The sequence below is a fragment of the Accipiter gentilis genome, unplaced genomic scaffold, assembly GCF_929443795.1.
Source record: "Accipiter gentilis unplaced genomic scaffold, bAccGen1.1, whole genome shotgun sequence".
NCBI lineage: Eukaryota > Metazoa > Chordata > Aves > Accipitriformes > Accipitridae > Astur > Astur gentilis.
The window spans coordinates 263,750-286,927 of record NW_026061175.1 but is presented as its reverse complement, the minus strand read 5'-3'; the positions used below and the strand labels follow the sequence as shown (position 1 = coordinate 286,927).

Below are 23,178 nucleotides of genomic sequence, written 5' to 3'. Positions count from 1 at the left end.
AACAGAGTTGTCCTGCAATCTGTGTGTCGGGCTCCTCGCTGTAGCATACCTCTTAGTTAATCGCCAGCTGTGGGAATCCTTGAAGCCAAACTCAAACGAACAATTTCATCCCTTAAAGGAACCGACTGTGTCATCTAGGCAAATCTTGGGCTCCATCTCCGGTCCTCAGGATGCAAATGGAGTAAAAGTATTCATGTTACCTGTTTCTTCCTGAGATCAGAGGCACGTAAGGAGACTGCTGCCTGGCGTCACCCATTCTTGCAGGCATGAGCTCCTAGGTGTGCAAACTGCACCCCCAGGAAGGAACGTCTGTAACTGTAGCGTTTGTCATGTCAATTATCTTTTGTCCTCCCATTTTGAGGAGGACTGTGAAGTGAATGTAATGACGCTAGTCCTGTGAATCCTAGTCCTTTTCAGGTTTAAAAATAATTTTTAAAAGAATTACTTTTTAGTTACGAAAGCTGATGAGGTTTTCTTCACAGGGTTGGGAGAGCCTGGCATGTTGTTTTTTGCGGGAAGATGTCAGGACTGAGGCCAGATGCAGTTAAGGAAACACAATGCTATGAATGCAAGCAACTGATGGGAGAGTGTCACCTGGATGAGTGTTTCTTGTAATGTGTTACTAGCGTATGGTGTCCCCTCACATCTCATTTCTCCGCTGTGTAGTTCGATGTGTCACTTGTTCAGCTGCTGCTGCTCATTAAATATAAATCTCCATTGGCAGGAGCAGTTACAGGGTCATGGATCTTGGACCAAGATCCTCAAAACCCCCTAGCTATGCGAGGTTTCCCTGCTGCACGTGCACTGCCTTTGTGTCCTGACGCTCTGTTTCTCCAGGAATGTCGGTATTTGCGTGGGGAGTTTCAAGGACCTGCCTGTGGACGCGACGGCCCCTACATGCCTGACGTGTTCTTCTGGTGCTGCATCCTCTGTAGGGATTGGCGCTCGGAAGATCTCGCGATGTACGGAAAGAGAAGGGTTAAGGGAGGCGGGATGACCGACAGACAGTATATAAGGGCGTGACGCAGTTGAATAAACGCCATTTGCAGCATCCTCATATTGGTGTCAGTGCTCTGTGGCCCAGGGTATGGTGGACCCTGTGCCGAGTCCCACGGGGTGATCAGACGAATGTCTACAAGTGGTGACCCTGACGTGATTGGACATCGGCGGATTACGCGGGGCGTAATCGAAGGCCTGGCCAGGCATGGAAGGAGTCCTGAAGGTGTTGGACTCGTGCTCTAGAGAGGTAAAAATCCCTATGGGACCAAAAGAAGCGAAAGCTTGCCTAGAGCGGCTCCTGAAAGAGGAAGCGATAGAGCGCCCGGGGGACATATTGTCTCCTGAGTGCTGGCCGAAATGCACCGCGGCTTTAGCGGAACGGGCTATGGCGACGCAGCATGGTCCGGAGTTAAAGACGTGGGGGCGGATTAGGGCGATTTTCAGGAAAGTGCGGGAGGAGGGCTTAACATGGAAGGAAGCAAAGAGATTGATGCACGCGCAGGCGGATCGGGGCGTGCAGGCGGATGGGGGGGCGCGGACAGAAGGGCTGACGGAGGTAGCGGAGCAGACGCCTCTGGTGCTCCCAGTGCAGCCGTCAGCACCGGCCGAACCACCGGGATACCCTTGGGAGGAGTTTGAACGGGAGCGTGAACGGGAGAGAGAGGAGGAGCGGGAGAAAGAGCGACAGTTAATTCAGGAGGCAGAGGAACCCGTGGCGGAGCAAAGGAGACGGGAGAAGGAGAGGCAGAGACTAGAGGAGGCGGAGAGGGCGGTGATGAAGGGATCGGAAAAGGAGCAGGCAGAGGAGGGAGCGGTTCCCCTGTATGATCCGGAGGATTGGGTGCCGGGACGTGTTTTGCGAACCGCGCCACAAGCTCACCCTAAGATGGCGCCGACATCCGCCTTCTCCCCGGATGTCTCTCCGGAGGTCGGGAGAGGCGGAGCACGGCCAAAGGAAGGAGGAAGGAAAGTCAGGACACCCCCTCTTACGCGCGTAGCGGAAGAGGAAGAGAGTGGTCCGGACTCAATCGAGGGGTCGGCTCAACGGTTAGAGGAGGCGTGGCAACTGGTGGGCGGACACCGCTGTCGTCCGCCGCACGCAGCGATAAAACAAAAGGCTATCTCCGGCTGTAAGGCGCAGTCGGCAGCAGCCAGTGAAACAGCAACGCCTATGCCTTTAATACCTGTGCCCGGCCCAGCTACAGATCCGCTGCAGATGTTGCAGCGAGTAGTAGAGGAGATACAGGAGCAGGTGAAGCAACAGCGGCAGCTGCTACAAGCAGCTGGGGAACAGAAAGGAGTTCCCGATTCACCAAAGATCACGTTGCCAGACTGGAAAATTGTAGCAAAGGAATGTGTTATGGACGGCATACGTTTTGAAGGACCCCCTTTAGTTTGCCCAGTCCGAGCTGGTCCAGGTGGTGTGGGGGTGGAGTGGTCTCCGTTAGATAGCAAGCTTTTGCAACAAGTGAAAAAGACCGTGGATGAATACGGCTTAGGACATCCCATGACAGGCTCTCTGTTAGATGTGGGTTTTTTTTCAGGTTCACTGACTCCCTCGGATTCGCGACAGTTTTGCAGTATGATTTTGACTCCCATTTTTTTTTGATTTAGAAGGAAGCTTGGACAAACAGATTACAAGCAGCACTAGTTGAGACCCAACAGTGGGCAGATCGTTGGGGAATCCGACTGCTTCACGGTATTCCCTATAACAGTCAGGGACAGGCCATTGTAGAACGCGCACATCGCACATTAAAAGCCAAGCTTGATGTTCTTAGGGAGGGGGAGCAGGTACCCCAAGAGACAGACCCTCTTGACCACGAAAATCATCAGCAACAAAATCCCAAATGCCGACGTTCTGCTCGTGAGACCCCTGTGCACCGTAATGCACGGTTGTTGGCATTAGCACTATTTGCACTCAATCAGTTTGCCCATGGTACAGAGTCACAGAGTCCAATGCAGAAGCATTGGCAACAGGCGATAAGGGGAGTAGGGCCACCAGTATTGGTCCGTGACCCAGAAACAGGAAAGTGGGAAGGTGGGAGGCGCTTGGTGACACAGGGAAGAGGGTATACTGCAGTACAATCATCAGAGCACCCAGACTCACGTGTGCGCTGGGTGCCGTCACGGTGGTTGAAACCAGACCTCAGTCAATAACGATTTGTTGTGAGTTATTTTGCAGGATGCCGTTCAGAAGATCATCTGAGTACCTGCACTGTGGTCGTTGTGACCCTTGGGTGCTTGTCAAGTACGACCGCTGTGGACAACAACTCTGGTGACGCACCAGCCGAACATCAAAATGGTGTGACCGATGTTTTGAACACCGCAGATCCACTTTACAGCAACCGCTGTGTGTACCCCATAAGCGGGGGACTATGATATGCTTTTAGACAAAGCCAATCAATTACAGGAGGCAGGTGACAGTGGCTTGACAATCTCCTCTCGTCGACCTGGCAATGGCTCCTGTCTTTGATTGACTGAAAAACGTTGACCCTATTTGGAATCCTTTTGGTGGTGGTTATTATGGTTTGTTGTGGGATACCAGCACTGACTGTTTGCGTGCGGAAACTCTTTATACAGAGTGCGGGTACCCACCAGTACACGAATTACCATGAGGTGGTGGGATCACTTATAACTGTAACGCCAGTTTGTACCGTCGGTCATCCGCCATAGTGAGGGGGGACTTGTAGGGATTGGCGCTCGGAAGATCTCGCGATGTACGGAAAGAGAAGGGTTAAGGGAGGCGGGATGACCGACAGACAGTATATAAGGGCGTGACGCAGTTGAATAAACGCCATTTGCAGCATCCTCATATTGGTGTCAGTGCTCTGTGGCCCAGGGTATGGTGGACCCTGTGCCGAGTCCCACGGGGTGATCACACGAATGTCTACAATCCTCTTCTTCGCCACCTTTGCCCTGTCAAGCTTCTTGAAGAAGTTTAAATCCAGCCGCTACTTTCCAACCAGAGTAAGTAGAAGGAGGTGGCCAGTGTCCATCTCCACACTCATTTCCCAAAATGGCTTTCCTGGAGCACTAAGCAGTATTTGCCCTGCCTTGGTCAAGCTGGGAAACGTTGGCCTTGCAGGCCAAGCTCTCCAAGAGCTTGGATGTCCTGCACTCATTTCCCTGAGTGCAAAATCATCGTAGCATTTCCCACATGCCTCGTGACCTGCCCCAGATTGAAGATTTTTGGGGGTTGATTTTTTTTAATTTTTTTTTTTCCTCCTCAGGTAGTAGGAAGTCAGGTTTCCCAAAGTTTTGGGGGTTGGGGTTGTGGGATTTTTTCCCTACCTTCTGTGCATTATGTGCTCGAGCGGAAAGTAGATTTGAATGAGGAGCTTCCTTTTGAGGACTAAAAGATGCCTCAGTGCCTTGTTGCCATTGTAGCTGTGAGTGTAGCTGTAGTGGCAGACGTGTTTTCTTATTTTTAATATTATTATTATTATTATTAGGTTTTGACTTAAACCAACCCTTGTCCGCCTAATTAAGCTTTTTTTATTGTCTGACCCCAGATCTCACAGGGACAAACACAGCAGCAGTATCTAAGCAAGGGATCAGGCTGCATGTGCTCAGAGGGGTGGTGGGATTTGGTTAAGCAGCCTTAATGTTGTGGATGTCTGCAACTCTTGCATCTCACGTTACGGCCCTGTTTGCCATGCCCCTCTCACCTCTGGTTTCTCGCTCCAGGTGCGGTCCACAGTGAGCGACTTTGCTGTTTTCCTCACCATCGTCATCGTGCTGCTCCTTGACTTTGTGGTTGGGATCCCATCGCCAAAGCTCCAGGTCCCCCATGCGTTCAAGGTAACGGGGTGTTTTGGCACGTGGGGGTGCCACAAGGTGATGCCGGGGCAGGGCAGGGCTGAGTCTGGAGGAGATGCTGGTGGTGTGACCATCTCCTCTTCCACCTCCAAGTGCCTTGCTTCCTCCTGGAAACGAGAAGATGGCCCCAAAACTAGATACCTACAGGGGAAGTATCTAGAGGTGCTTGCAAAGAGGAGACTGGCACTGCTGAAGCCCCCGGGAGAGGGGGACATGAAGCCAGGGCTGGGAGGTGCTCTGACACAGGGAGGGAGGGGAAAATGAAAGCCAGTGGAGTGCCTGGGCTGGGAGACGATGCTGATGTGTGGGCTTTGTTGCAGCCTACCAGAGAGGACCGCGGGTGGTTCATCAACCCCATAGGACCCAACCCTTGGTGGACGGTGTTGGCTGCGCTCGTCCCAGCTCTGCTCTGCACCATCTTGATATTCATGGACCAGCAGATCAGTGCCGTTATTGTGAACAGGAAGGAGCACAAGCTGAAGGTAAGGGCCTGTGAGAGATGACTCCAGCCCCTTCTGGGCTGCAGGTCTGGGGAGAAGCTCTTATTCCCGATGCCTTCTGAAGGCATTGGTTTGGGACAAGGTCAGGCTACGTGGCAGGATGCTTTCCTGGATTAACGATGATGCAGGGAGCAAGTGACAGGGCAGTTCAGATGAGCAACCTTTTGGAGGAGCTAATTAATCTTGGAGCAATAGAGAAGTGCATTTTTGTTTTAAAATGGCAGCAGCAGCAGGTGTGGGGAATGAATTGTTTTGATGCGCTGCCAGGGATAACTCAGAGTCACACCTTCCTTGCAAGTGGTAGAATTTTCTTTGTGAGTGGAAAAAATGGTTTGGTGCTTTTGGGTTGTGGGTTGTTGTTTTTTGGAGAAGTATTTATCGCACAAGCTCTGCATATCCATTGTGTCTGAACTCCTGCCAGATTTTCATGCCAGGTGTTTGTGCAAAGCCCGCATACACCCTTACTTGTTTCCATTTCTTGTTTTGACTTCTGAAGAAGCTGACTTGTGCTCGAGCAGGGCTTGAGTCTGACTTGCGACGTTATCCTTGCTCTTGTGCTATGGGATGCTCTGTTTCTTGTTTTTCTGCCTGCAGAAAGGATGCGGGTACCACCTGGACCTTTTTGTGGTGGCCGTGATGCTCGGGGTGTGCTCTGTGATGGGGCTGCCCTGGTTTGTGGCTGCGACCGTCCTGTCCATCACCCATGTGAATAGCCTCAAAGTAGAGTCTGACTGCTCAGCTCCAGAACAACCCAAGTTTCTGGGGATACGAGAGCAGAGAGTCACTGGCTTGCTGATCTTTGTGCTCATGGGCTGCTCCGTCTTCTTCACTTCTGTGTTAAAGGTGAGAGGAAAATGCAAACCACCCAACACCCGTGAGCTTGTTGGAGGTTACAGAAAAACAGTCCCCTCTCTGCAGGCCTGAGTAGTTAGTTGTGGAGCGGAGGAGGAGGTGATCCCAACCCTTGGGGCTTGACCCACGGTGGGAACCAGCCTCAGTTAGGCTTTGCAGCCCTTCAGGCCCCCGTTTGGTGTGCTTGAGACGAGCAAGCAACGCAACTGCTTGAATTTTTGGGTGTCTTTCAGGCCCGCCCATGTTTATGCGTTACAGTTGAGCATATTCAGACCAGCACATCTGCTCTCTTTCAAACAGGCAGCCCTTTAGTGGCTGCAGTTTGCTCCCCAAATGCCCCGGAGCAGCCGTTCCCAGGAGCTAAACACACTGAGGTCATCCCCGTGGGCTTCCTTGCACGTTCCTCCCACAAAGTAATCTCGTCTCTAGGCTAGGAGGAGGCCTGTGGCCTTTGCCTGTTGCCCCAAGAATAGGCAGAAGTGTTTCTTCTACCGCCAGAGAATGCAGCATAGGGTAGCACGGGTGAAATCGCCTATTTTCCTCCAACCTTTCTGGAAAATAGGATTATTCTGAGGAGAGGTAACTCCCAAGTTCAGCCTAAAGCAGAGCCTTAGCTCACTCGTGCGCACAACATGGCAAAACAATGGTTAAAATCTGACCCATCTCTAAGCCTGAATGGAAGCTGGAAAGCTTCAAGCAATTTTAGGCAGTGCCTGTGGAAGAGGGTGGTAATACTGAAAATGCAATACAGAAAAAGAAACGATTGCATTCTTTCTTTTTTTTCTCTTCCCCCCCCCCCAGTTTATACCAATGCCTGTGCTTTATGGCGTCTTTCTCTACATGGGTGTGTCGTCGCTCAGAGGAATTCAGGTACGGACTCTTTTACAGCGTGCAGCATGTCGGCTCCCTGGTATTTTGTCTCCGTAGCAGCAGGGAAAAAAGCAGTGGCATGGGAAAATCTTCTCACAGAGCAAGCAATGAAACTCTTTTGTGTAAGAAAAAGATTGGTGGAGGCACAGGAGGTATATAGGGCTGGGAGGACCAGGCAAGTTCAGCGCTCTCTGTTGCAGGGTTTAGGGCAGGTCAGTGTTTGGTTACGTGAAAGCGGGGGAATTCAGTGCAAAGGGAAGGCAGTTTCTACCACTGGTGGAAATCCTCGCTGGGGGGATTCAGTGGGCCGAGAAATGCTAATAATGGAATGGCATGGAATAGCTGCCATTTGGTGGGCAGCTCTCAGGGGCATGCCGGTTTCTAGATGGAGCGAAGGGAAACTGGGTGCTGCTCCCAGGAGGAATGCGGTGGGATCCAGGATTTCTGACAGCAAGCGAGCTGCTGCAAAGTGCCTCCACGTCTCGAGAGGGCCAGAAACTTGCCGCAGCCCCAAGGTGGCAACCTTTCCCTTTTATTTTGCAGTTCTTTGATCGCTTGAAGCTGTTTTGGATGCCGGCGAAACACCAGCCGGATTTCATCTACCTGCGGCACGTGCCCTTGCGAAAGGTGCATTTCTTCACGGCGATCCAGCTGACCTGCCTCGTCCTGCTCTGGACCATCAAGGTGTCCCGTGCCGCCATCATCTTTCCCATGATGGTAAGAGCTGCCACCGCTCGGCAGCGGGATGTTTGCAGTGTTGGAGTGAGAGGTGGCATCGTCTCTGAGCTCACCGCATCTTCCCTCTTATTCGTAAAGGTTTTGGCTCTCGTCTTTGTCTGGAAAGCAATGGATTTCTGCTTCTCAAAGCGAGAGCTCAGCTTTCTGGATGACCTTATGCCAGAAAGGAAGAAGAAGTTGGACAATGCCAGAAATGAAGCCGGAGAAGAAGAAGAGGTAAGGCTTGCTGTGTCCTCGGGGCTGGACATCTCCGTGTGGCTGTGAGATTGCCTGTTTCTCTTACAGCTTGTCTGGAAACGTTGGGGGAAGATCAGCACTCAATCGAAATAGATCCCAATAGCCTGTAACTTTTGTAACCTTTGTTTCCTCAAGTAGCAGTGAGCTGAACGCTTGAATACAGGTGTAATTTTTAAAACGAGTCGTTTTTCACAAAGGTCATTATCATTATGATGATTATTATTAGATGCTGCTGCTGCTGCTGCTGCTGGCAAGACTTGCTCATAATCGTGCTTTGAACACACAGTCCCCCTGCCCCGAAATCTTTGGAGTGAACAGTTTCTCCCCTGCTGCACTAATACGAATAGCTGCCAAGGGGCAGAAGCGGAGGGCAGACTGCTAAGTTTGTGCTGGGCATTCAGCTTATCTCCACTTGGATCAAAGACAGAGAACGTGATTTGTCCCTTTTTTACATCAGGAGTCCAGGAGGGTGATGGAAGCTGCTGCTGCTGCAAGTTCAGTTCAGCTGAACGTGGGGAAGACCAGTGACGTGGATATCCCAAAGCAAAGCAGTGACAGGTAAAGCCCCACCAAGCACCAGGACCCCCGGCAAGATTAGCTTGAAGGTGTTTGGCAGAGTTTTCTCCACTTGCCTCTTTGTGGGGCATCCCACAGAAACCAGCAGGCAGCTTGGTGGGAAAATCAAATTTGGGGGCAGGGCTGCAGGAAGTGATTGCAGGGCTCTGACCGCAAGCAGAGTGGCTGCAGCACTCGCGTTTGACCCCCAAACCTTGCCTCATCAGTGCCTTTACGGTAGCTGGAGATCCTCATACTTACACATGAGGAGTTGCAGGTGTGATCTGTACCAGCAGTGGCTTAGGAACCCGGACCGGGGCTAAGCCCCAGCAAGAGCCTTTGCACAGAGCTGTTGCTCTGCAGCTCCCCGGCTTGCCTCCCAAAACTCCTCATCCAGCAAAATCCCCCCCACTTATGCGGAGCTTTGATTCTCGGGGCTCTGCTGTTCCTCTTGCTGATGCTAATGCCCTTGGTGGCATCAGTTCCCATAATCACGGTTTGCTATGCAACATATTTATTGCAGGACTGATCCTTCTGAGATTATTATCCTGGATGAAATGTCACAAACGACCGTATGGAAGGCTCTCACTTTGAAGACAGAAACCCTTTGAATCCAGGGAGGAAAAAGGTAAAGGATTGCACGTGATCGTGACCGTGCTCCTCTGCAAGCTACGGCGCATGCCTACGCATTTCCCACGCTTTGGCTGGCAAAGCTGAGCAAACGGCCTGTCCCTGGGAACAGGCAGGGAGGACCGTGGCATGCAAACCAGCTCCTCTCTGCTGGGGTGGTCCCCCAAACAGGGCAACATCAGCAGCAGCTGGCAGGTCTTCCACTGATGATGCTCTCCCTCTTTTTCTCTTCCCTTCGCCTTTCCCCACTCCCGCTTTTCACGTTTAGGAATCTTGACTTTGAAGGAGAGGAGTGAGAGCGTGACTCGGGGATGTGCCAACGCAGATAGAGGGAGAAAGCGCTTTGTTTCAGTTGGAGGATTCCCATTAAAGCCATGCAGATGTTTTCAGTTATCCTTGGTGTGCTTCAGGCATTCAGTATCTCTAGACCAGCAAGCTGAGGGGAACGTCACAGTCAAGGGGAGTTTGGTGGTGTTAAGTCTGTGTGCGTACGTGCGTGGGGGGGTGTGGGTTTGTAGTGGTAGAGGGACTGCTACTGCTTTATCATTCAGTGCTCTTCATTTAATACCCAATTCCTCCTCTTTTTTTTTTTCTCTTTTTTTCAAATGTAAACTGGGAATGTCCAAAATAATTTTCTGTTATAGTTGATGCATTCTCCACTTTCTTCTTGATCACGACCGGGTTTTTGGTCTGGTTTGGGGTCCTGGCTTTAATTCGCTCCTACGTCTCTTACTGATACAAGAGGGATGCCCTCTGTGGCAGGGCAGCATAGAGAGCGTCCGAGCCGTTGGCCTAAGGTGAAAGAAAAGCATTTGCTCCCTGCGCTCCAGTTGTACCTTTCTTGGTTGGTTTGGCAAGTATCACAATAACGTGTGATGAACTGACCGTAAACCCCATTCCCCGTCCCCCTGTGCCACTGGGGGGTGGTAGGGAATCCGGGAGTGAATTTGTGCCCAGGAAGAAGGGAGGGGTGGAGGGAAGGTGCTCTGAGATTTGGTTGTATTTCTCATTACCCTGCTCTGGTTGATTTGTAATAAATTGAGTTAATTTTCCCCAAGCGGAGTCTCTTTTGCCTGTGACGGTAATTGGTGAGTGATCTCTCCTGTCCTTATCTCGACCCACAAGCTCTTTGTTATATTTTCTCTCCCCTGTCCAGCTGAGGAGGGGGAGTGATAGAACGGCTTTGGTGGGCACCTGGCATCCAGCCAGGGTCAACCCACCACGGGGGGAAATGATGTACTTAAGAAATTATGTACTTAAGCCACACGAAAAAGGCCACAAAGCTCTTGTGAAACAAGATCCCCTTTGTATGATCAACGCATGCCTTGCTAACAACTGTGCCCCTGAAGAAGAACTAAAAGACTGAGAAGAAGGGAACATCCTACCCCAGGAGGCGCCAAAAAGTTGAATAATTGCTAATAGGCATGAAGTCAGAAACATCTTCGAAAACTGGAGGAAAAGTAAAGAAAGGTGGCAGGGGGAGATCATGACCACCAACTCAATTCCACACCAAAAAGGCTTACCCCCCACTCTCCTTGAGCATGCGCTGTAGAAGAAAAGAACACTGGACCTTTAATTCCAAGCAGGGGAACTTCAACCTGATAGAAACTGTGCGAGATAAGCGACTCCCAGCACTAGTTTTGGGAAGAACTTTGGAAATTGAATATGTATAACTGAACTGTATAGATTGCTTGCCCGTTTAGGCATGAGGGGTGCTAGCGTTGCGGATTACCACCTCGCCCCCATCTTTTCGTAAACATGAACTGGAATAAAATACCTCTGCTCTGCTGTGTTTATATTGGCATTTTGCACCCTGGGTAAACGACCCCACTTTTGGGACAACAGTGGGGCAGGCAAAGCACCGCATCCCGCAGGCCGAGGGGCTCAGGCACCCACGCCGCTGCCGGAGGACTGCCGGCAAGAGGTTTGGCATCTGGCGAGGGGCTGCTGGGCCAGGGTGCCCAGGCACCCACCCCACTCCCCCAGCCGCAGCCACGAGTGCTCTCAGTGCTGGGGCAGAGGCCGTAGCAGCTGCCTGTGCCCAAGCCTGTCCCGAGCGGAGGGAAGACTTTGCTGGCGAGGAGCAATCCAGTGAAGGCATTGCTGAAATTGCTGGGCTTGAAGTTGCTGCCGGGCCAGGAGGGGGCCGAGGGGTCCTTGTGCAGCACGTCCTGCTCCAGGGGCAGCAGCTCTCAGGCCAGCAGCAGTCTGCTGGGGGGGACGCTCAGCAGGGACTCGGGGATGGGGACCCATGATACCGAAAAGCCGGTCGAAGAAACTCTCGAAGACTCATTTTGGAGTTTTAGAAAGTAGACATTCTTTATTGCAGCGCTGGATGCACGGGGGATAGTTCCACCTAGCATGCGTGCCACAGCTTCAGCACAAACAGGTTCTATGGCGTAACTAATTACATATTAATCAGATTAGTATACATAGACATAAAAATTACTGTAACTGAGTATCATAGGACTGCCTACATCTGATCGCACGCAACGGTTCTTCATTTGAGTCGAAGGGCTGCTTTTGCGCCCACCGATCCATTTCAAATTCTGTTGGCTGACCTTCAAGTCTTGTTCGTCATCCTTGTTCTTTGATCTTGGAGATTAACATGGTTTCAGTCATATATGGTCAGTTTCAATATTAATCTTAGCTAATGTACAGGAACATCCAGTCATAAGAGCAAAGAACTGTAAAACTTAGGAGTGGGTTACTAACTCTACTAGTTAATTACTTGGCTACACTTCTGTCTATTTTTTCAATCATAGTGTTAGTATAAGATTTCTAATAATTATTTACCAAATCTCCCTTTTACAGTCACCTAGCAGCAAACCAGTTTCCACGGCTGGTACAAAATATTAAAACCAACAAATATTTAGACATACCATACATTCTGTATGGACATATGCTATCACCCACCGCCTCACTTTGGTGCCCTCCTCATTCACCTCCAGCAGCTCCGAGAACTGCAGGGTGTAAAGCGTCAGCCACCAGTCATGCGTCAGGTATTTCACCTGAGGGACAGAGGGGGCCACTGCGTCACTGTGAGTCTCCCCAGGCAGGGGCCACCCTAAACCCATCATCCAGGCAGGCTGCAACCCCATCAACCTGAGGTCATGGCAAGGCAATATCCCCCATTCAGGATTTGTGGGAGAAGGTCGCCTGTGCTCCCGGACCATGGCAAGAAGACACAGCTTCCCTGGACATCACACCACCAGTGCTTCCCTGCAGTTTTTTAGTTAAGGCATGATCTCTCCCAGAGCAGCCTAGGGGAACCACGGGCAGAAGAGGCGAACCCAGCCCTGGGCTTGGGGTTTGAGGACTGCTCACCGCTTCCCCAGCCACCCTCCCTGGGTGGAGAACTGCTGCAGCACGTTGAAGGCAGAGAGCAGGACCCAGCTCTGCACCACCAGCGCTTTGCCGGGACACAGGCGGCCTGAGCAGAGCCTGGACCTCCCCGTACACCTCACCGCAGACAGCCAGAGCACACCCAGACACCCAGGCATCCTCCACGTGGAGGCCACTTCCCACCTCGGCTGGCCAACGCAACGCGCTGCCTACCTTCTTCAAGGATGTCAGCGGTTTGATGCTGACGAAGCCCATCTTGTTCTTCTGGACATGTTTCAGGAGGAAAGCATCCTTGGCCAGGTTCTCGTCAGAGGGGTGGAATTCCACCTGGGACACAACCCTCCTGGCCAGCTGCCGGTCAGGGATGGAGTAGCTGCAGTCCAAGAGATCAGCCCCCAGAACATCGCTCGCATCGCAGAAGCTCCCGGCAAAGCAGCAGGGACACGGGTGTGACTTGGTGGCCTTTGGGATGTGCAGCACTGCCCGGTCCCAGCCACAGTGGTCGGTGCAGATGGCAGAGTCTTGAGGAGCGGGGTGGCTCAGCTGCGCTCTGAAATGAAACGGAGTTTTATGCTTTTAGAAGCGCGCTTGCCTTCACGCCCCCAGCATCGGTCCCTGCCACAAGTTACGCAGCGCATGGCCTTGCACAATCTTGCAGCCAGAGGTGCCTCACGAACAGAGCGCAATCTCTTTGATTACCAGGATACAGGCCAGGAGAGATCTTTGGCCTCCGGTTCACGGCAGTTGTCCCGACTCCCCCAGGCCACACACTGTTCACACAGCGGGAGCGAGAGGCCTGTGTCCTTGGTACCCTTGGGGTGTCCTTGCTAGCGCCGAATCCTCCAAGCACGAGGAGGGGATGTACTAACCCCATCCCTGGGATCCCGTAGAGCGCAAACAGCCCCAGCGCCCCGACACCGGACGTTGGGCAGAATCCAGTCCTTTTCTGGGAGCACGCGGCGGCGGGTACCGTCTCCTCCAGGGAAAGGGCCGCCCCCTCCCAGGGGGATCCAGAGCTGCTGCTTTTCCCAGCAGGAGATTTAAAGACCTGACAGCACTACTGGAGGAGGGCTGGGGGAAAGCGTGCCACCGAGCGACACCGCGTGACCTTCCTTCGCGCCCTCGAGGTCCTTTTTCCTATTTCTGCCTCGCTCCGGTCAACGCAGCGAACAGAAGCGTGGGTAACGGTCACAAACGCATTTGCCATCTGGCGCAAGGAGGCTGCGGCTGCAGCTTGGTCCCCGCTTGGCTCGGCTGAATCAACTTGTTCTTCTTCCCCCACCAGAAAAATACTGTTGAAAGCAAAGAGCATTTGCACCTGCAGACCCCGAGAGCCGCCTGTAGGCCCCGGGGGCACCCCAGCCTCCCTTAACCCTTTCCCTCCCCAGGAGGAGCTGGGGAGGCTCTTGGGGGTGGGGCGGAACACAGGGAGCCCCCGCATTCCTTCCGGGGAGACGCCAAAGAGTCCTTGGCAGCCAACAGCCAGAAGGGACCATGGCGCGGCCACCAACGCAGCTCCCACTGCCTGGGCCCTGGGGCCCCCCGGCGCCCCAGCTTTTCCAGCCATTCGTGCTCCCCAAAACCTTCTACCCTCGAGGCAGGGACTGACCCCAACCCCTGCAGCCCAGGGACGCTCTTGGGGGCAAGAGCAGAGGTGACCGCTGGCCATCGCTCCTGTCTCATTCTCTCCGGCTCGGCCAACTTGTGCCGCCTGCCCGTGCGGTAGCAGCCCTTCCCTGCACCCCGGGCCCCCCAGGCACCACCAGCAGGTATGGCACCCCAGTCTGTTTTGGCACGTTCGCCATCCCCATCACACCCGTTCCCCCGGCACTTTTCGCATGGGGGTTCAGCAAGCCCCGGTGATCATCCTTGCCCTCGTCCGGGCGGCGCGTGCCCAGTAAAACCCATCTGCAGAGAATTCCCCAAATATTTGGGGCCACCTCTCCCCTTTCACCTCCTAGATGCGAGTCTCCTCCCCGATTTGCAACCCTGTCCCACCGGCACAGCGGCTCACCCCGTGGGGATCGCCACAGCCACAAGCTCCCCACGACCCTGGCCCAGAGCTGGGGGATGTCGGCCATCGGGGCCGGCTCGGCGGGTGCCCCTGGACAGTTCCCCCGGCCCAGCACGGCTCCCCCTCACCCACACAGGTCTGCAGAGGGCTCCATGTGGCTGCCTCTTCGACCCCCGGGTCTTCCGCATCCAGTGGACAACCACCGACCTGCCTCCACCGGCCACCGCCACGCTTGGCCAAGGCGCTGCTTCTCTGCCGGGTGCTGCCCTGTGGGGTCCCGCGGGCTCCGGGGCCCCCCTGGCCTGGGCAGCCGCAGGGACCCCACAGGGCCAACCACGATACCTCGCACCCTACAAAAATCAGAGGAGTGGGGTGGCCCCAGACCCTCTGGAGCTGCCAGTGTCCATCCCTGGCTACCAGCACAGCGAGGGGCAGCTGGCACAGATCAACATCCCCAGCACGGCCACCCCTGTGGGGGCACCCCCGGGCGGCGATGTCCACACCAGCCCCTGCGCTGCCACCAACAACCAAGCCCTTGGGGACACTGCAGGCGACCTTGCAGTGTCCGAGGAGATGCTCCTGGAATAGGCCCTAAGGCTCTTCGGTTGCTCCCTGGATGGAGTGGGGGTCAGCCAGGATGCTCCCAGCAGGAGCTCCGTGCCCGAGGACGCTGGTGGCACCGGCGCAGACACCCCCGACCGCGACTTCAGCTCGCTCTCGCTGCCTGAGGAGATGCTCACCCCTGACTACTGCATCCCCGAGCTCAGCGACGCCATGCTGAGCCTCAAAATAGTCAACGGCAGTGGGATGGAGCCCCAAGAGCCGTGGCAGGATGCGGGGATGGACCTGCCACCATCCCCGTCTGCCACGGCAGAGCAGCCGAGGAAGAGGCAGGCGCAGAGCTCCTTGCCAATGGCACCCAGCAAGCGCAGGGCTCTGGCAGCCAACGTGAGGGTGTGTGTGTGGGGGGGGGATTAGACAGGGGTGAGAGGGATGGAGATGGGGGGAGTGGGGGGGGTGGGAGAGGAGGGGTGGGGTATATGGCAGGGGGGGTAGGCGGGGGGGTCTAGGGAGGGGTTAGACCAGCTTTGATGGGACATTTTCTCTTGTCTTTTCAAATAAAAGCTGTTTCTCCAGAACCGCTCGGTGCCTATGTGGGAGGGGAGGGAGCACAGGGGGCACCAAGAAACAGCCCCCAAGAGGTGCAAAAGCCCCACTGAGCCCCAAATCCGAGCCAGCAAGCCACGAGGGGAACCCAGCCGCCCCCAGGGCCCAGTCACCACCAGCGGGGCAGGCGATGGTGGGGGGGGGGGGGGATGGGGACAGGAACAACTCCCCTGTCCCCTTCCCCAGGGGAAGCAGCCCTTTGGTGGGGAAGCCAGGACAGACAGGTCCCTGCAGGACTCACGGACACGGCCCCACGCAGAAAGCAGCACAGAGCCCCTGCGACAATGACAGACCTTGGGGGCCGGGGGAGGATACGGGCACACACGACAACAAGGGCTGCAAGGCCTTCGTCTTGAACACCACCAGCGTCCCCTCCAGCGTGGACAGGGCTCGGTGCACAGCCCTTCAAAGCCTCAAGACCATCACGGCCTTCCTCGGGTCCCACTGACATCAGCCCCCGAGAGCCCAGCTTTGCCTCACTGACACAGCAAAATAACCCCAAATCACCCTAAGAATGGCGAGGGAGGGAGCTGCAGGCCAGGCAGGGACCCTCCTCCGCTTCTCTGGCTGCACCTTGGGCAGCCGCAAGACCAGCAAGGGGGGAGAAAAAATCAGAAGGAAAATAAAAATAAAAATCACTGCACTGGCCAGAAAGTGCCTGGAAACTTCATCCCTCTTCATTGCCCATTTCCCATGCGAGCTCCACAACCTGGGAGCAACGCAGCCAATAGAACCTTCGAGAAGCAGACTCACAGCCTGCTGCAGCTGGCCCTGCTCGAGCAGCCGAGGTGGGCTGGATGACCTCTAGAGGCCCCTTTCAGCATCCATTCTGTGCTGCTGTGACTGTCTCCATCATGGTTTAACCCCAGCCAGTAACTAAGCACCACCCAGCCGCTCACTCACTGCCCCCCCCCCTCCCTCCCCCACCCAGTGGGATGGGGGAGAAAATCCAGAAAAAGAAGTAAAACTCGTGGTTTGAGGTAAGAATGGTTTAATAGAACAGAAAAGGAGAAACTACTAATGATAATTATAATACTAATAAAATGACAACAGCAATAATAAAAGGATTGGAATGTACTAAATGATGCGCAGTGCAACTGCTCACCACTCGCCGATCTGGTTGACTGTAACAGAGGAGCCTCCAGGCAGCTCCTGCTTGGTACCACCGATTACGCCACCTGCGCGGCCCTGCCGCTACCTAAAGTGCAGCAAGAAGTCCGCGCGCGAACATCCTTTATGCATAGAGATGTTTTCTTCTAAGAAAAGTTGTATAACACCGTGAATGACCAAAAGGAGGAACTTCTCCACAGGCAGGATCTGTACAGTGTGCCAAGAGAAAATCCATCTGGGGTCTGCCCAATACTGCATGAATGCAGGGTCCCCAGCATCTGAAGGGACCTAAGATTTACTTGCTACCTAGATGCCTCTTCTTCCTGGCTACGTCGCCTCCCAAGATCTTGCCCACCCCCAGCCTACTGGGGAGGGGAGAATGTTAGAGAGACAGCCTTGATGCTGTGCCAGCACTGCTCAGCCATGGCCAAAACACTGCTGTGTTATCAACAGCTTTCTAGCTACCACTACAGAGCACAGCACTACGAGGGCTGCTGTGGGGTAAAGGAACTCCAACTCAGCCAGATCCAATACAGAAGGAAAGTGGAGGAACAACAGAGGGGGCAGCCCAGGGACACAGAGCCCCAGGTCTCATCTGGCCGCTCCTGTGACCATATGGTGTATCCAAAATCAAATACCTGAAGTGCTCCCTTAGATGCAGTTTACAGCCAGGGGACAAGAAGGTGGCAGTTCTGCATTTTGCAGCTCCCAGGCTGATGGCAGAGCCAAAGCAAAAAAAACAAACCCAAAATCAAACCAACCAAGAGAGGTAAAACTGGAGCGCAGGGAGCAAATGCTTTTCTTTCACCTTAGGCCAACTGCTCGGACGCTCTCTATGCTGCCCTGCCACAGAGGGCATCCCTCTCGTACCAGTAAGAGACATAAGAGTGAATTAAAGCCAGGACCCCAAACCAGACCAAAAACCCGGTCGTGATCAAGAAAGAAAGTGGAGAATGCATCAAATATAACAACAAATTATTTTGGACATTCCCAGTTTACATTTGTAAAAAAGAGAAAAAAAAAAGAGGAGGAATTGGGTATTAAATGAAGAACACTGAATGATAAAGCCATAGCAGTCCCTCTACCACTACAAACCCACACCCCCACACGCACGTACGCACACAGACTGAACACCACCAAACTCCCCTTGACTGTGACGTTCCCCTCAGCTTGCTGGTCTAGAGATACTGAATGCCTGAAGCACACCAAGGATAACTGAAAACATCTGCATGGCTTTAATGGGAATCCTCCAACTGAAACAAAGCGCTTTCTCCCTCTATCTGCGTTGGCACATCCCCGAGTCACGCTCTCACTCCTCTCCTTCAAAGTCAAGATTCCTAAACGTGAAAAGCGGGAGTGGGGAAAGGCGAAGGGAAGAGAAAAAGAGGGAGAGCATCATCAGTGGAAGACCTGCCAGCTGCTGCTGATGTTGCCCTGTTTGGGGGACCACTCCAGCAGAGTGGAGCTGGTTTGCATGCCACGGTCCTCACTGCCTGTTCCCAGGGACAGGCCATTTGCTCAGCCTTGCCGGCCAAAGCGTGGGAAAAGCGTAGGCATGCGCCGTCGCTTGCAGAGGAGCACGTTCACATGCAATCCTTTACCTTTTTCCTCCCTGGATTCAAAGGGTTTCTGTCTTCAAAGTGAGAGCCTTCCATACGGTCATTTGTGACATTTCATCCAGGATAATAATCTCAGAAGGATCAGTCCTGCAATAAATATTTTACATAGCAATCCGTGATTATGGGAACTGATGCCACCAAGAGCATTAGCATCAGCAAGAGGAACAGCGGAGCCCCGAGAATCAAAGCTCCGCATAAGTGGGGGGGATTTTGCTGGATGAGGAGTTTTGGGAGGCAAGCCCGGGAGCTGCAGAGCAACAGCTCTGTGCAAAGGCTCTTGCTGGGGCTTAGCCCCGGTCCGGGTTCCTAAGCCACTGCTGGTACAGATCACGCCTGCAACTCCTCATGTGTTAAGTATGAGGATCTCCAGCTACCGTAAAGGCACTGATGAGGCAAGGTTTGGGGGTCAAACGCGAGTGCTGCAGCCACTCTGCTTGCGGTCAGAGCCCTGCAATCACTTCCTGCAGCCCTGCCCCCAAATTTGATTTTCCCTCCAAGCTGCCTGCTGGTTTCTGTGGGATGCCCCACAAAGAGGCAAGTGGAGAAAACTCTGCCAAACACCTTCAAGCTAATCTTGCCGGGGTTCCTGGCGCTTGGTGGAGCTTTACCTGTCACTACTTTGCTTTGGGATATCCACGTCACTGGTCTTCCCCACGTTCAGCTGAACTGAACTTGCAGCAGCAGCAGCTTCCATCACCCTCCTGGACTCCTGATGTAAAAAAGGGACAAATCACGTTCTCTGTCTTTGATCCAAGTGGAGATAAGCTGAATGCCCAGCACAAACTTAGCAGTCTGCCCTCCGCTTCTGCCCCTTGGCAGCTATAGGTATTGGTGCAGCAGGGAAGAAACCGTTCACTCCAAAGATTTCGGGGCAGGGGGACTGTGTGTTCAAAACACGATTATGAGCAAGTCTTGCCAGCAGCAGCAGCAGCAGCAGCATCTAATAATAATCATCATAATGATAATGACCTTTGTGAAAAACGACTCGTTTTAAAAATTACACCTGTATTCAAGCGTTCAGCTCACTGCTACTTGAGGAAACAAAGGTTACAAAAGTTACAGGCTATTGGGATCTATTTCGATTGAGTGCTGATCTTCCCCCAACGTTTCCAGACAAGCTGTAAGAGAAACAGGCAATCTCACAGCCACACGGAGATGTCCAGCCCCGAGGACACAGCAAGCTTTACCTCTTCTTCTTCTCCAGCTTCATTTCTGGCATCGTCCAACTTCTTCTTCCTTTCTGGCATAAGGTCATCCAGAAAGCTGAGCTCTCGCTTTGAGAAGCAGAAATCCATTGCTTTCCGGACAAAAAGACGAGAGCCAAAACCTTCATGAATAAGAGGGAAGATGCGGTGAGCTCAGAGACGATGCCACCTCTCACTCCAACGCTGCAAACACCCCGCTGCCAAGCGGTGGCAGCTCTTACCATCATGGGAAAGATGATGGCGGCACGGGACACCTTGATGGTCCAGAGCAGGACGAGGCAGGTCAGCTGGATCGCTGTGAAGAAATGCACCTTTCGCAAGGGCACGTGCCGCAGGTAGATGAAATCCGGCTGGTGTTTCGCCGGCATCCAAAACAACTTCAAGCGATCAAAGAACTGCGAAATAAAAGGGAAAGGTTGCCACCTTGGGACTGCGGCAAGTTTCTGGCCCTCTCGAGACGTGAAGGCACTTTGCAGCAGCTCGCTTGCCGTCAGAAATCCTGGATCCCACCGCATTCCTCCTGGGAGCGGCACCCATTTTCCCTTCGCTCCATCCTGAAACCGGCTTGACCCTGAGAGCTGCCCACCAAACGGCAACTATTCCATGCCATTCCATTATTAGCATTTCTCGGCCCACTGAATCCCCCCAGCGAGGATTTCCACCAGTGGTAGAAACTGCCTTCCCTTTGCACCAAATTCCCCCGCTTTTCACGTAACCAAACACTGACCTGCCCTAGACCCTGCAACAGAGAGCGCTGAACTTGCCTGATCCTCCCAGCCCTATATACCTCCTGTGCCTCCACCAATCTCTTTTTTACACAAAAGAGTTTCATTGCTTGCTCTGCGAGAAGTTTTTCCCATGCCACTGCTTTTTTCCCTGCTGCTACAGAGACAAAATACCAGGGAGCCGACATGCTGCATGCTGTAAAAGAGTCCGTACCTGAATTCCTCTGAGCGACGACACACCCATGTAGAGAAAGACGCCATAAAGCAACAACCCACAACCCAAAAGAACCAAACCATTTTTTCCACTCACAAAGAAAATTCTACCACTTGCAAGGAAGGTGTGACTCTGAGTTATCACTGGCAGCGCATCAAAACAATTCATTCCCCACACCTGCTGCTGCTGCCATTTTAAAACAAAAATACACTTCTCTATTGCTCCAAGATTAATTAGCTCCTCCAAAAGGTTGCTCATCTGAACTGCCCTGTCACTTGCTCCCTGCATCGTCGTTAATCCAGGAGAGCATCCTGCCACGTAGCCTGACCTTGTCCCAAACCAATGCCTTCAGAAAGCATTGGGAATAAGAGCTTCTCCCCAGACCTGCAGCCCAGAAGGGGCTGGAGTCATCTCTCACAGGCCCTTACCTTCAGCTTGTGCTCCTTCCTGTTCACAATAACGGCACTGATCTGCTGGTCCATGAATATCAAGATGGTGCAGAGCAGAGCTGGGACGAGCGCAGCCAACACCGTCCACCAAGGGTTGGGTCCTATGGGGTTGATGAACCACCCGCGGTCGTCTCTGGTAGGCTGCAACAAAGCCCACACATCAGCATCGTCTCCCAGCCCAGGCACTCCACTGGCTTTCATTTTCCCCTCCCTCCCTGTGTCAGAGCACCTCCCAGCCCTGGCTTCATGTCCCCCTCTCCCGGGGGCTTCAGCAGTGCCAGTCTCCTCTTTGCAAGCACCTCTAGATACTTCCCCTGTAGGTATCTAGTTTTGGGGCCATCTTCTCGTTTCCAGGAGGAAGCAAGGCACTTGGAGGTGGAAGAGGAGATGGTCACACCACCAGCATCTCCTCCAGACTCAGCCCTGCCCTGCCCCGGCATCACCTTGTGGCACCCCCACGTGCCAAAACACCCCGTTACCTTGAACGCATGGGGGACCTGGAGCTTTGGCGATGGGATCCCAACCACAAAGTCAAGGAGCAGCACGATGACGATGGTGAGGAAAACAGCAAAGTCGCTCACTGTGGACCGCACCTGGAGCGAGAAACCAGAGGTGAGAGGGGCATGGCAAACAGGGCCGTAACGTGAGATGCAAGAGTTGCAGACATCCACAACATTAAGGCTGCTTAACCAAATCCCACCACCCCTCTGAGCACATGCAGCCTGATCCCTTGCTTAGATACTGCTGCTGTGTTTGTCCCTGTGAGATCTGGGGTCAGACAATAAAAAAAGCTTAACTAGGCCGACAAGGGTTGGTTTAAGTCAAAACCTAAAAATAATAATAATAATATTAAAAATAAGAAAACACGTCTGCCACTACAGCTACACTCACAGCTACAATGGCAACAAGGCACTGAGGCATCTTTTAGTCCTCAAAAGGAAGCTCCTCATTCAAATCTACTTTCCGCTCGAGCACATAATGCACAGAAGGTAGGGAAAAAATCCCACAACCCCAACCCCCAAAACTTTGGGAAACCTGACTTCCTACTACCTGAGGAGGAAAAAAAAAATTAAAAAAAATCAACCCCCAAAAATCTTCAATCTGGGGCAGGTCACGAGGCATGTGGGAAATGCTACGATGATTTTGCACTCAGGGAAATGAGTGCAGGACATGCAAGCTCTTGGAGAGCTTGGCCGGCAAGGCCAACGTTTCCCAGCTTGACCAAGGCAGGGCAAATACTGCTTAGTGCTCCAGGAAAGCCATTTTGGGAAATGAGTGTGGAGATGGACACTGGCCACCTCCTTCTACTTACTCTGGTTGGAAAGTAGCGGCTGGTTTTAAACTTCTTCAAGAAGCTTGACAGGGCAAAGGTGGCGAAGAAGACGATGCAGCACCAGAAGAACACGTCAGGCGTGTAGGGGCCGTCGCGTCCACAGGCAGGTCCTTGAAACTCCCCACGCAAATACCGACATTCCTGGAGAAACAGAGCGTCAGGACACAAAGGCGGTGCACGTGCGGCAGGGAAACCTCGCATAGCTAGGGGGTTTTGAGGATCTTGGTCCAAGATCCACGACCCTGTAACTGCTCCTGCCAATGGAGATTTATATTTAATGAGCAGCAGCAGCTGAACAAGTGACACATCGAACTACACAGCGGAGAAATGAGATGTGAGGGGACACCATACGCTAGTAACACATTACAAGAAACACTCATCCAGGTGACACTCTCCCATCAGTTGCTTGCATTCATAGCATTGTGTTTCCTTAACTGCCTCTGGCTTCAGTCCTGACATCTTCCCGCAAAAAACAACATGCCAGGCTCTCCCAACCCTGTGAAGAAAACCTCATCAGCTTTCCTAACTAAAAAGTAATTCTTTTAAAAATTATTTTTAAACCTGAAAAGGACTAGGATTCACAGGACTAGCGTCATTACATTCACTTCACAGTCCTCCTCAAAATGGGAGGACAAAAGATAATTGACATGACAAACGCCACAGTTACAGACGTTCCTTCCTGGGGGTGCAGTTTGCACACCTAGGAGCTCATGCCTTCAAGAATGGGTGACGCCAGGCAGCAGTCTATTTTACATGCCTCTGATCTCAGGAAGAAACAGGTAACATGAATACTTTTA

At 53.0% G+C, this 23,178-nt stretch overlaps 1 protein-coding gene across 1 annotated transcript; it reads left to right on the top strand.

The window, feature by feature from the left end:
• Positions 1–7,917: 7,917 nt before the first annotated feature.
• Positions 7,918–9,544, top strand: LOC126037528 (electroneutral sodium bicarbonate exchanger 1-like). Its single transcript, XM_049797859.1, has 4 exons — positions 7,918–7,994; positions 8,473–8,573; positions 9,094–9,198; positions 9,469–9,544. Exons 1-3 carry the CDS (start codon positions 7,935–7,937, stop codon positions 9,179–9,181), a joined length of 249 nt encoding a protein of 82 aa, XP_049653816.1. The 5' UTR covers positions 7,918–7,934; the 3' UTR covers positions 9,182–9,198; positions 9,469–9,544.
• Positions 9,545–23,178: the final 13,634 nt, after the last annotated feature.